Genomic DNA, 14,453 nt, shown 5'->3' with positions numbered 1-14,453 from the left:
TCTTAGACTGTTGCCAGAAATTGCCTTAATTCATAGTTGGTGAATGGTTCTGTCTAATGAAATCATCAGAGGTGTACTGTTAGCTACTTTTATGTCAGGATGGGCACAAGTCTTTTAGTCACAGATCAAAGTCTGTGGTAGTGTCTTTGATTGACAGCTGTTTCTGAGATCTCTGAGAGGCGGCCAGGGTCACTGATTGGCTGGAGCCCTTTGTGGCGGACAGCTTGTGGTCAGAGACATCTTACAGTCTCGCTGTAGTTTACCTCGATATTGGGCAGGAAAGGCATTTGCTGAATTCTAGAGAACAGGAGGCCTGCTTACAGCAGTGGCCATAGAAGTTATACCCAAGAGAATATCTAGTGTGATAACCACAAAACGTGACATGGAACTTGACTTGATCACTTTCAGGGGCAGGGGAAAATTTTATAAGCCTTGAAATTACATTGTAAATTACAAGCATATGCATGCTTAACACATTGGTCTAAAATTTCTCTCACTGATGAAAGCATACTAACATAGGACAGAATTTTAACATTGAAAAACGGATGGGTTGGGGGCGGTGGGGGGGAGCATTGAAAATCGCAATCATTTCAGACCCGTCTCCAACCCACCCATTTCCGGTTTTCACCAGGGCAGGACGAGGGGTGGGCAACAAACCCTCTCGCAGGAGGCGGGTTGGTGACTAAAACCTTTCAAGGAAGCTGCGGGCCTCCATTTTTACAGATTTTGCAATTTCAGTCCCTGGGGGCCTGGATCCCCGGGTCTTCTCCTTCACGCCGTGCAAAAGCAGGTGAGAAGGCCCGAAACTGCAGGTAAGTGCCGATCTGGCACAGCTTGTGGGCCTGGAGGAGCAGGAGTGCTTCCCCCGGGCCCAACAAGCCTACCTGCAGCGACCCCCCAATGGTCGCGAACCCCCTCCCAACGATTGCGGACTCCTGCAATGATCCCCAACCCCCCCCCCCCCCCCACCAACAATCGCAGACCCCCTCGATGACCCCTCCCCCTCCCAATGATCGCGGACCCAGCGATGACCCCCGATCCCGACATGCCCACCCCCACTGTGACTGACACCCGATCCCTCCCCCGTGACCCCCATGCCCATTGGTACCTCATGCCCATCAGTGCCCACCCTTGCACTCCGGACCACCAATACCCACCCATGCCCCCTCTCCCCCATCCATTCAATCAAAGACTTACCTGAAGACTTACCTTTTCACATCCTCTCCCTGGTTGCTCTCCCGTACGACTGAGGCCAGCCTGTCAATCAGGCTGGCAGGTTGGACGGCAAACCGACAAAAAATAAATTAAAAACGTCCTTACGTCAAAATCGTAAAGACGTTCTGGAAACCTGTACTTCCAGGTTTCTGATCCGCAATTTGAACCCCCGCCCCCTTCCCGGCTCAGGGTCAAAACCGTGCCCATAGTAACAGTTTCAGGCAGGAGGAAACCATTGGTCCATCTAGCCTACCTATCCATAGTATTCCCTTGGTGCATTTCTAATAACCCTGAATCCCATTTGTTGACAAGAACCTGTCTACTTTCTTCTTAAAGCGGTTTCCCGTTCCACCACCCATGCTGGAAATCTGTTCCACACACTTACCACCCTTTTTCTTTTGTTATCCTTAAAATTTGTAAATATGAATCCGTGTGCAAATTCTTTACATGACAGAAAAGTTTACTTGCAAGCAATTTGTCCAAACCTTTCATAATTTTAAACATTTCTATTATATCCCTCTCAGTCTTTTTTTGAGAGAGAAAAGACCCTGGATAGTCAATTTTGCCCCATACATCATTCCCTTAAGATCTGCATCAATCATGTAGGCCTTCTCTGTACCCCCTCCAATAACTGAATATCCTTTTTGAAATAGGGAGACCAAAACTGCATGCAGTACTCAAGATGTGGTCTCACCAGGGCCAAATACATTATTTAAATGAACCTCTCTTGATTTATACGTTCTACCCCTTGCTATGCATCCCACATTCTGTTTGCTTTTTAGCAGCTTCAGAGCACTGTTCTGATAGTTTTAGTGACCTGTCCACTAAAATCCCAAGATCTCTCTTTTGCTCTAATACCTGAAGTACATTCCCAAGTATATTCCACATCAACTTCTCTCTGCCAAACCTCATAACCTTACATTTCCCTGTATTGCACCTAAATTCCCTAAAATTGTCTGCAAATTTGGACACTTGGGACACAATTCCCTCCTTTAAATCATATATAAAAATGATAAACAACAAGCGTTTCCAATACTGAACCTTGTGGTACTCCACTGGTAACTGGCTTCCAACCAGATACCTGCCCATGTACTACTACTCAGTGTTGTCTACCAACCAACCATTTACCAATCCATTTTAATACATTCCCAAATCACCCCATGGATTTGTACAGTGTCAAATGCCATCCAGGTTGATAACATCCAGCATCTCTCCCCTATCTACTCGGTCTTTCGTCATCTCAAAGAAATCCAATAAATTAGTCAGTCATGACCTCCCACTCCTGACTGTCTTGCTACTCTTGAATTAGCTCATGCCCCTCAAGATGCACCCTTACATTATCCCTCATAATACTTTCAAATACTTTCCCAACAATGGAAGTATGGCTTACAGGTTTGTAATTTGATGGTTCATTCCTTGCCCTTTTTTGAAGATGGGTGCCAAATTTGCTATGTTCCAATCCACTGGAATTTGGCTTGAGTCCAGTGAGCTCTGAAAAAAACCGCAAGAGGACTCACAATCATTTGAGTCAATTTCTTCAGAATCCTGCAATGACAGTTGTCAGATCCAGGATCCTATCTACCTTGAGCTTCAACAAGTATGTCCTCTCTTATGATTTGAAAATGTTTCAGTCTATTCACCTTTAAACTGTACCCCCAATTCTGGCATTTCTCCCCCCTTTTCTTTTGTGAACACTGTTGAAAAATAAGGTTTAAGTAATCTTCAGCAATATCTGTACCTTCAGACAGCACTTCCCCATTGTCATTTTTAGTGGGGCAAACCCTCTCTGCATCCTTTGTCTACCCCTAACATACTTAAAGAATGTTCTACTGTTCTACTCAAATATTTTGCTCATAATCCCTCTTTGCAGCCCTTATCAATTTCTTGGTATTTTTATAGATCTATTTTTATAGATCTCTCTATCCTATTCCTTTCTTGGACATTAAACCATTTTGTATGCTTTCTTTTTCTCCCTAATGTCTTTCACAATTTTGTTAGTAACTGGTCTTACTCTTTTATTCTGCCCCTGACCTATTTCAAGGCTAAATTCCTCTTTATCTTAAAGTATATCCCTTTGAAACTATTCCACTTTCCTTCCACATCTTTTCCCACAATTATCTCTTCTCATTTTACCATTTCCATGCATTCTCTCATCGCCTTAAAACCAGCTTGTTCACAATTTAGCTTTTTAATTGGCTTACTTTTGTTTTCTACCCGCATGTCTACCCTGAATGTTAGAACATTATGGTTACTAGATCCCAAATATTAACCTATTTACTTTAAATAAGTTACCACTTCTGCTAAAATAACAGACATAGGAATTTGAGACAAATGTGTTAATAATTTCTATGCTAGGATCCCATTGTGTAATTTAATAGGGTTTTATCTTCTTTGGAGTCTTTAATTGTTGTTGGTTGCTTTCCTCAGAAGAAAGAACGGTTTGGGTGAAGTCCATGAGAAGACAAACTGTACATGTTCTGTTAAGAGAACACATTTGGTGGACCAAAAGGCATTTTCTTATTTCATCCCTTCTTATGCCTGTAAGATAAATGTTAAAATAAGAATTCATTCAGTTCCCAATGTTCTGAATTAATATTGATTATTTTCCCTTGCTTCCAGGGCACAGATAGTAAGTTCGTGCCTGACATCAACATTTCTCAAGATCCAACTACTTGTCAGCATTCTGAAAGTAATGGTGTTGCAAAGATTTTAGGAAAAATATAGTTAAAAGGTTAACTCGCATACCTACAGATTTGAGTATGGCACTTTGTCCTATATTGGCAGTGAGAAAACTTATTATTGACAGACTGTATTGATCCTGCTTTCGTACATTATCTTTTCTTACAGATTATGATTCAGATGCCATGAGTAGCTCCTATGAATCATACGATGAAGATGATGAGGATGGGAAGGGGAAGAAACTGAGACACCAGTGGCCGTCTGAGGAGGCCTCAATGGACTTGGTGAAAGATGCTAAAATCTGTGCTTTTCTTCTGCGCAAGAAACGTTTTGGACAATGGACAAAACAACTCTGTGTCATTAAAGACAACAAATTATTGGTATGCTTCTTTTTGGTCTGATGGTGAAACACCCTCTAATTTTCTACTGTTAGCCTCTTGGGACCAAGCACCAAGTGCAGGTGGGAGGGTGAGTGGTTGATCTGTTTCTAGGCTTTTACTAATGCTACTATGAACTAGATACCATAAGGTGTGTAAGAATGGAACAGAATTCTTCAAAAAAGTATCTTTTACATGTTGTACAAGTAGATAAAAATAAACATTTTCATACAGCATGTAATTGGACTTAAGTTTGAAGCAAAAATAGACTACTGTCTTACGATAAACATTTGTTATCAAAATCTAAATTATTATTAAATATTGTTGCTATGACTTTGCATTTGTCAGAGGCTGACACTCTAGCATGGTTTTACTTTTTAATTATTTTTTATCAATTCACAACCTATATTGTACATAGGGAGCTAGAGCAGGTTAGGAAAGAATTTGGAGTCAGGTCACACCTTTTTTTCAGGTTCTTAAATCCCAACAGGAAGAGGGGTGTTTCTAGTGACCCTCCCCCCTTTTTGTGCTCATATCAGAAGAGGACACGGAACGGTGGGATGACCCACCCACTAGAAATCCTGCCAGTTCCACTTCCTTTGCCCTAACATAATGTATGGCTGCATGAAGCAGCTGTACATTATTTGCGAGAAACACATCCTTGTTTAAGAGGGGCCCACGTTGGAAGCTTCTGAATGGCAATCAACCTCAGAGCGATTGCTGTTCTGAAACCGGCAAATGCTACGTCCAGGATCTTTTTTTTAAAAAATGGCATCTTCAACTGAAATAACTTATCCTTCCAGGAAGTGGCAGGGTGAGGCTCCAAAAACCTTGTCCCCCCCACCCCGGGTGGCAGATGTCCAAGCTGCATTATAAATGGTACAAGAGAAAAAGAAAGAACTTGCATTTATATAGTGCCCTTCACAACCTCAGGATGTCCTAAAACACTTTACAGCTAATGAATTACTTTTGAAATGTAGTCGCTGTTGTAATGTAGGAAACATGGCTGCCAATTTGCACACAGCTAGGTCCCACAAACAGCAATGAAATAATGACCAGATAATGGGCAGTGCTGAAACTCTTCTTTTGCCCCAAGACATCTTCCTGCAGCTCAACAGTGTTCTTTCCCTGCTTTGGCCACCAAACAGCACCTCTCTTTTAAGCTGCTGCAGCTACCTGATAGCCCCCTAATCGATAAGCTGCCTACGATAAGTGCATTTCAAGCTGGCAGCCCACTGGTGATCTGGAAATCGGACGGGTCGCCCACCAACTCCTCTGGGCAGCCCTTCCTTTTGTTCCATGCTCCTCCCACTGGGAGACCAAAATCAGCCCAATGACTCTTGCTGAGATATAGTTCCAGGGATGCTGGCAACCATTGAGCACCTCGCACAAGTGGCTATCCTGCACTTTTGAGCCTATTTGAACGTTGGCAGGCTTGTTAACAGTATCCTGTCATCCCCTGATTCCTCACACCTGTACCTTTCAGGTTAGAGTCACTGAATAGCAATCAGGAGTAGGAACCATGGCTGATTTTTCCTCCCTAACCCAAGGGCAATGAAGCAAATTGTGGAGCCTTGACTGCTGCCCATGCTAATTCAGTGCAGATCTGGAAGCTGCTAATCTATGTGGCTTAGCACTACACCACATGGTGCATTTACCAGTTCCATTGTCTGGGAAGACTATTTCATCCTCCCATAGCTGAAATACATAGTTCTATCTTTTTAGGTCCTCTCACCACTGTTTCCAAGGCTACATTTTCTCCAAGGGAGATATGATCTGGGCATCACATTGACTATTGTTAGTGCCATTATGTGATTCGCTGAGAAGCTGCACTTCTGCAGGGGACTATTGATTCTGATAATTGTGTGGTCTCTCCCCGCAACCCCCCCCCACCCCCGCAAGCCGGACAGAATGTTGCCTTGGCACACCATGCTCCATCTTCTGACTCAATAGAGAATTTAAAAACTTGTCCAATGAAGGCAGGCAAGTTTCTTCGATAACTCAGCTGCTGCAAATGTCTGTTAAAATGTCATGATATTATTCTATTTAAAAGTTGTTGCAAGTAATTCTGTAGAAAGTATATTTGATGTACTTTCAGGCTTTAAATTTAAAATAAAATTGCTGGACTATAACTTGGTGTTGTAAAATTGTTTACAATTGTCAACCCCAGTCCATCACCGGCATCTCCACATCATTTCAGGCTTTAGGTCACAGTATTATACAGAAGTTAATAGTGAACTCAGGTTTTAATCTTTGGTTTTAGTGCTACAAAAGTTCCAAGGATCATCAACCTCAGATGGAGTTATTGCTGACTGCCCACAATGTGTCCTACGTTCCCAAAGACAGCAAAAGGAAAAAACATGAACTACGAATCACCCAGCAAGGAACAGACATATTGGTACTGGCTGTGCAAAGCAAAGAACAGGCAGAGGAGTGGCTGAAGGTAGGAATGTTTGTTTGTAAGAGTAATTATCTTCTAGTCCTTTGTTCAAGGCAATTCGATTAAAATTATTTCTCTGACATTGAAAGACAAATGGCCTTTTTTCAAATTTTCATTATATCTTATACATGCAGTTTTGACTGCTTATGCTTACTCAATGTTCAGTTACTGATCTACACTGCACAGGTGACAACATAAAAGGAAAGTGAACAATTCTTTATTAAGTCCTTTCTTTTTTTCTGCTTGAGTCTAACAGGAAACATCTCAAGCAGAAAAAATGAAAAGACTTCATAAAGAATTGTTCACTTTCCTTTTATGTTGTCACAGGTAGATGGTGGTTTGGTGAGTATTACTGTTTTTTTTCCCCTCTAAGTTAGGGCAGTGAGTTAAACTAAGAGTTTAAATCAATAACTTAAAGTGGATAAACTAATTTGTTAATAAAACTAAGAATAGCGAGTGACTAAAAACTCTAATAAAGTAAATAAATAAAACAAGGTTAGATAGGGATGGCAGGGCAGGTGGTGTGTCGCAACTGTGGCATGTGGGAGTTTGTGGAGACCAGTGAGATCCCGGACAACCACATCTGCAGTTAGTGTCTGCAGCTCAAGGAACTTCGGCTCAATGTTGAGCTGGAGACCGAGCTGCAGACATTGCAATGCATCTGGGAGGGGGAGAGTTATCTGGACACTTCAATCCAGGAGACAGTCACACCCCTTAGATTAGGTAGTAGTTTAGGTTCTTTCAGTGGTCAGTGGTCAGGTATGACTGCGAGACAGGCAGGTATGGGGACCCAGGATGTAGTGATGGTGGAGCCTCAGCCCTTGACCTGGTCCAACAGGCACGAGGTAATTACTACCTGTATGGATGAGGGTTGCAGGGAGGATGGGCAAACTGACCATGGCACTGTGGCCATTCAAGTGGGGAGACTGAAAAGGAATGTGGTAGTGGTAGGGGATAGTATAGTCAGGGGGATAGACACTATTCTCCACAGCCGTGACCGAGAGTCCCAAAGGCTGTGTTGCCTGCCTGGTGCCAGGGTTAAGGATATCACCTTGCAGTTGGAAAAGAACTTGGAGCTTGAGGGGGAAGATCCAGTTGTCCTGGTCCACGTAGGAACCAACGACATAGATAGAACTAAGAATGAGGTTCTGCTGAGTCAGTTTAAGGAGCTAAGGTCTAAAATAATAAGCAGAACCTCAAAGGTAATAATCTCTGGATTACTACCTTGTATAGGGTCAAACAGAGCAAAGAGTTGAATGCATCAAAGTGTGGTGTGGGCGACAGGGGTTTCGATTCATGGGACACTGGCACCAGTATTGGGGAAAGAGGGAGCTGTTCCATTGGGATAGGCTCCACTTAAATTGGGCTGGGACCAGTGTCCTGGTGAATCGAATAACTAGGGCTGTAGATAGGGCTTTAAAGTAAAAAGTGTGGGGGGGGTGTGGAGGGGGTCAGGTGAGGGGAAATTTAGAATTCTAAAGAGAAAAGTCAAGGCAACAGAGCAGTGTAGTGGTTTGGGTAAAGAAAAACAGACTGTGGCAGGAAGGAACAGAGAGTTTAATGGTAATAGTGCATCAGCGAATAAGGTCAAAGGAGGGAAAAATGGTAAAAAGTTAAAATTAAAGGCAATTTAACTGAATGCACAAAGCATTTGTAACGAGATAGATGAATCAATGGTACAAATAGAGATAAATGAGTTTGATCTAGTAGCCATTACTGAGACACGGTTGCAACGTGACCAAGGTTGGTCACCTTACAATCTAAATATCCAGGGTACTTGAAGTTTTGAAAAGACAGGCAGAATGGAAAAGGAGGGGGAGTAGCCCTGATAATAAAGGATGACATAAGGACAATGGTGAGAAAGGATCTTGGCTCGGAGGATCAGGAAGTAGAATCAGTATGGGTGGAAATAAGAAATAACAAGGGGCAGAAAACACTGGTGGGAGTAGTTTATATGCCCCCTAACAGTAGCTATACCGTTGGACAGATTATTAATCAAGAAATAATAGGAGCTTGTAACAAAGGTAATGCAATAATCGTGGGGGACTTTAATCTTCATATAGACTGGACAAATCAAATTGGCAAAGGTAGTTTGGAGGACGAGTTCATGGAATGCATTCGAGACAGTTTCCGAGAACAATATGTGATGGAACCTACCAGGGAACAGGCTATTTTAGATATTGTTTGTGTAATGAGACAGGGTTAATTAATTTCACAATAAAGGATCCTCTGGGGAAGAGTGATCATAATATGATAGAATTTCACGTTGAGTATGATAGTGAAGTACTTAAGTCTGAAACTAGAGTTTTAAACTTAATAAAGCCAATTGCATAGGTATGAGAGGCGAGTTGGCTAAGGTAGATTGGGAAATTAGATTAAAAGATACGACGGTGGATAAGCAATGGCAAACATTTAAAGAAATATTTCAACATTCTCAACGAATGTACATTCCATTGAGAAATAAAAACTCCACGGGAAAAGTGTTTCATCCGTGGCTAACTAAAGAAGTTAAGGATAGTATTAGATTAAAAGCAGAGGCCTATAGCATTGCGAAGAAGAGTAGTAAGCCTGAGGATTAGAAGAGTTTTAGAAAGCAGCAAAGGATGACTAAAAAATTGATAGAAAGGGAGAAAATAGAATATGTAAGTAAACTAGCAAGAAATATAAAGACAGATTGTAAGAGCTTCTACATGTAAGTAAAAAGAAAGAGAGTAGCAAAAGTAAATGTTGGTCCCTTAGAGGCTGAGATAGGAGAAATTATAATGGGGAATCAGGAAATGGCAGGAGCATTAAACAAATATTTTGTATCTGTCTTCACAATAGAAGGCACAAAAAACATACCAGAAATAGTGGGGAACCAAGGATCTAATGAGAGTGAGGAACTTAAAGTAATTAATATCAGTCGAGAAAAAGTACTTGAGAAACTAATGGGACGAAAAGCTGATAAATACCCTGGACCTGATGGCCTGCATCCGAGAGTTCTAAAAGAGGTGGCTGCAGAGATAGTGGATGCATTGGTTATGATCTTCCAAAATTCCCTAGATTCTAGAATGGGCCTCATGGATTGGAAGGTAGAAAATGTAACACCGCTATACGAGAAAGGAGGGAGAGAGAAAACAGGGAATTACAGGCCAGTTAGCCTGACATCAGTTGTTGGGAAAATGCTAGAATCCATTATTAAGAATGTGGTAACAGGGCACTTAGAAAATCATAATATGATTAGGCAGAATCAACACGGTTTTATGAAAGAGAAATCGTGTTTGAAAAATCTATTAGGTATTTTTGAGGCGAGATTACACAAATTGGGGTTGTATTCTCTAGAGTTTAGAAGGTTAAGGGGTGATCTGATCGAAGTTTGCAAGATATTAAGGGGAACAAATATGGTGGATAGAGATAAACTATTTCCGGTGGTTGGGGATTCTAGGAGTAGGGGGCACAGTCTAAAAATTAGAGCCAGACCTTTCAGGAGTGAGATTAGAAAACACTTCTACACACAAAGGATTGTAGAAGTTTGGAACTCTCTTCCGCAAACGGCAATTGATACTAGTTCAATTGCTAAATTTAAATGTGAGATAGATAGCTTTTTGGCAACCAAAGGTATTAAGGGATATGGGCCAAAGGCAGGTATATGGAGTTAGATCACAGATCAGCCATGATCTTATCAAATGGCGGAGCAGGCACGAGGGGCTGAATGGCCTACTCCTGTTCCTATGTTCCTATGTAACTAGCAGGGTAGATAAAGGGGAACCAGTGGATGTTGCATATTTGGATTTTCAAAAGGCATTCGATAAGATGCCACATAAAAGGTTGTTACGCGAGATAACGGCTCCTGGGGTTGGGAGTAATATATTAGCATGGATAGAGGATTGGTTAATGAACAGAAAACAGAAAGTAGGGATAAATGGGCCATTTTCAGGTTGGCAGGCTGTAACTAGTGGAGTGCCGCAAGGATCAGTGCTTGGACCTCAGCTATTTTCAATCTATAATAATGGCTTAGATGAAGGGACCGAGTGTAATGTATCCAAGATTGCTGATGATACAAAGCTAGGTGGAAATGTAAGCTGTGAAGAGGAATCGAATAGTCTGCAAAGGGATATAGAGAGGTTAGGTGAGCGGACAAGAAGGTGGCAGATGAAGTATAATGTGAGGAAGTGTGAGGTCATTCACTTTGGTAGGAAGAGTAGAAAAACAGAATATTTTTTAAATGGTGAGAAACTACTAAATGTTGGTGTTCAGAGAGATTTGTGTGTCCTCGTACAAGAAACACAAAAGTTAACATGTAGAAACAGCAAGCAATTAGGAAGGCAAATGGAATGTTGGCCTTTATTACAAGGTGGTTGGAGTACAAGAGTAAGGAAGTCTTGCTACAATTGTACAGGGCTTTAGTGAGACCTCACCTGGAGTACTGTGTACAGTTTTGACCTCCTTATCTAAGGAAGGATATGCTTGTCTTAGAGGTGGTGCAACAAAGGTTCACTAGGTTGATTCCTGGGATGAGAGGTTATCCTATGAGGAGAGATTGAATAGACTGGGCCTATACTCTCTGGAGTTTAAAAAAATGGAAGATGATCTCATTGAATCATACAAGATTCTGAGGGGGCTTGACAGGATAGATGCTGAGAAGTTGTTTCCCCTGGCTGGAGAGACTTGAACTAGGGGACATAGTCTCAGCATAAGGGGTCAGCCATTTAAGACTCAGATGGTTGCGAATCTGTGGAATTCATCTACTCCAGTGGGCTGTGGATGCTGAGTTGTTGAATATGTTCAAAGCTAAGATAGATAGATTTTTGGACTCTAGGGGAATCAAGGGGTATGGGGATCGGGCGGGAAAGTAGAGTTGTGGTCGAAGATCAGCCATGATCTGATTGAATGGTGGAGCAGGCTCGAGGGCCTACTCCTGCTCCTATTTCTTAGGTTCACCTGTGCAGTAACTGAATAATGAATACGCATAAACAGTCAAAACTGCATGTATGGGATACAATGAGCGGAAATTTTGGCCTTCAGTGTCTGAGAAATAACTTTCCTGGTGCATCACCTAAACTTTTGACCTAACTTTGGTGGGAGATCGGCAGAACCTCTGGAGAAGCAGCATAAACTGCTGTTTACGCTGCTTCTGGGGTGGGAGATTCTGCCGATCTCCTGCCCTGAAGTTACAGCAGGAGATAAGGACAGCCCCTGTGGAAATTCCAGGCCTTTGTCCTTTTGCATGGGGCCTGAAAGAGTGCAAGTATGGCATGTGCTATGGTGAATATTTTTAAGAAGAAGTAATTCTAGGTTTTCCTTTCGGTTTTGATTTTAACCACAAGCATTATGGATAGCAAACCTGCCGGTTCACCTGTCTCAATGTGGCTAGGAGTCTGTTTCCAGGTAAGTGATGATGTTCCATTCTAATGAGAGTTCGACATTGGGCCAAAAAGAGTCTAAATTCTAGTCACTCTGCTTTCCATTGAGGTTACATCCAAGCCGAGAAAGGATGTGGGTCATTCCTACCACTGACATGTTGATTCGCATTACTGCTTCCCCACAATTTCCTGTCACTAATAGGATTTCCACAAATTATATGTATTCCTGTTAGTGCAGGATGGAGAAGACAATGGTCCTGAAAATTCACAGCATACAATCCTGGTGGTTACGTAGGAATTACGGCTGTGGGTGTTCTCCTGCGCTGACCTTGCTGGAGTTTGCAGGGTCAACAGGTGTGCACCTACTTTGCATGGGGCAGGCGGGTGCAAGTGACACTGTGTGTGCATTTCGAGTGCTCGCCTGCCCCGTGCAGCTGTAAAATATAGCGCCTCTCGACCCCTGTGTAAGGGGGCCAATCAAGATATTTTTTTTTAAATACAGTTTTTCAGGGTCCAGTCTGCTTGCCTGGCCTGAACAACTTCTCCCCTCTTCCCCCACTTAAAATTTTACTTCTACAGGAACAAAAAACCCTATTAAAATAAAGGGATCATGAGTGCCGACCTGTCCCCAACAAAGATTTGGATGCAATCCCTTGGATAATCATCGCTCTATCTCTCTTCATAATGGGCCAGAATTTGCTGCCAAAATAATGGTGAGGCTAATGGCGCTGGCTTTTATTTATGTGTAAATGACACAACTTCAGGCGAGGGGCAGATGCGTGGTAAAACGCAGATTTCCAAAAGTTGCTGTCTGAGTTGCGCCGCTCCACCTTTAGCGAAAACAGCATCTTGCTGTCCGTCTCACCACTGAAATGCATTGAAGTTGCTGTATTTGTGCGGTAGACATGAACTAAACTCGCCACAGAAAGTTAAGTCTTGTCAATTTCAGTCTAAGTAGCCTTTTAACGACTTGATAAGGGTTAATTACTGCCAGTCAATCTCTCTGACACTGAAAATTAACTATTACAAGTCTGGAGTCGCATTCGTTCAAGTTTTAATTGTTGTTGGAGATTTCAAAAATGTAAAATGTAAACTTAATTTTATTAACTTTTCCTTTCTGTCTCTTTTTTCTCTCTCATAATCCAATCTTTCTTTCCTTCTCTATTTTTCGTTCTGTACTTGATTTGACATTGAATTCACCCGTTCTAATTTACACTTCTTCCTCAGTCCTTGCACTGTTAATTTCACAATCCTTCAATCTGATTGGTTATGCAGATACACAGTTGCTTGCCTGTTCACTCAGGTCCCAGGTACCCTGTTTCCCTCACTGCAACGTTATCAGCTCACACTTCTATCAACTTGCCACGCAATAAATTTAAAAATCTAAATGTGCAAGGGCAAGTCTAACTAACAGCAGACACTGTTATATGCCCTTCTACAGTAAATTATGGCCCAATAGCTGTTAATGATAGTTGATTATCAAGTCATGCTATAATTGAATGCATGTAACATATTGAAATCCTGGAAACAAGAGTTGGTCAGACCCAGCATTATGCTTTAAAAAGTGCAGAGTTGCTGTGTGAAATGAGTTTAACAGTCCAATCTAAATGCCTGGTGGGGTAGATTGGATTTCTTCACTCATCGCACAAAGTCAATAATTGCTGGTGGTTGGTCCAGACACTAGAAGACATCAGGGTTGTGGCAGGAAGTGATGAGGTACATTGTTACCACAGACCAACAGAGTATTTTTCCTCAAGAAACCATCCTGACCTTGGCTGCCTTTGTTGTAATTAGAAAGTTGTGTGGGAAGCTCTTGTGTGGAGTTCATTTTCAGGACTATGAACAAAACAAAAGTTTAGCAAAAAGTCGCTTACCATCCCCCCATTCTACAAATCATGACTCACAAAGTTCTGTAAATTTCATATAACAGTTTGAAGCTCTAAGAACAGACCATTGGATGCCTGGCTGAAGGACTCATAATATTATGAGGACTAGTTTTTTGAATCTGCAATACCAGTGGGGGGCCTCACCCGTTGGCAGCACGTGGGAAATTTGGGTGTGTAGTACCTGCAATTTGTTGGAAAATTATGGGCAGTATGCCCCCAAGTTCCTGATATGTCTTCCTGCCAGCAGCATGAACTCATAAAGTTATCTTTTGTATCTTAGCCTTGAGTGTTATTCCAAATATCTTTCCTCATTTTTCTTAAGTAATTTTCTGCCAAGCTGCTAGACTGAACATTTGAAAGTAGCTGTGCCTCTGCTTTGACTACACTTCAAAAGTATTTCATTGGCTGTAAAGCGCTTTGAGACATCCTGAGGTCATGAAAGACACTATATAAATATACATCTTTCTTCTTTCCTCTTTAAAGCCTAATTCTGAGAACCAACACTAACTTGTTT

The 14,453-nt window shown here is 41.9% G+C and overlaps 1 protein-coding gene across 2 annotated transcripts in view; it reads left to right on the top strand.

Annotated features, from left to right (window-relative positions):
- Positions 1 to 14,453, top strand: part of afap1 (actin filament associated protein 1) — a 276,822-nt gene that overhangs the window by 171,955 nt on the left and 90,414 nt on the right. For both annotated transcript variants that reach the window (XM_067991293.1, XM_067991286.1), the window contains exons 5-6: positions 4,063 to 4,274; positions 6,535 to 6,714. In XM_067991293.1, the coding sequence (XP_067847394.1) occupies positions 4,063 to 4,274; positions 6,535 to 6,714 (392 nt within the window). The remainder of the gene's footprint in view (positions 1 to 4,062; positions 4,275 to 6,534; positions 6,715 to 14,453) is intronic.

Source organism: Heptranchias perlo, chromosome 1 (genome assembly GCF_035084215.1).
Source record: "Heptranchias perlo isolate sHepPer1 chromosome 1, sHepPer1.hap1, whole genome shotgun sequence".
Lineage (NCBI taxonomy): Eukaryota > Metazoa > Chordata > Chondrichthyes > Hexanchiformes > Hexanchidae > Heptranchias > Heptranchias perlo.
This window is presented reverse-complemented; position numbering and strand designations above follow the sequence as displayed.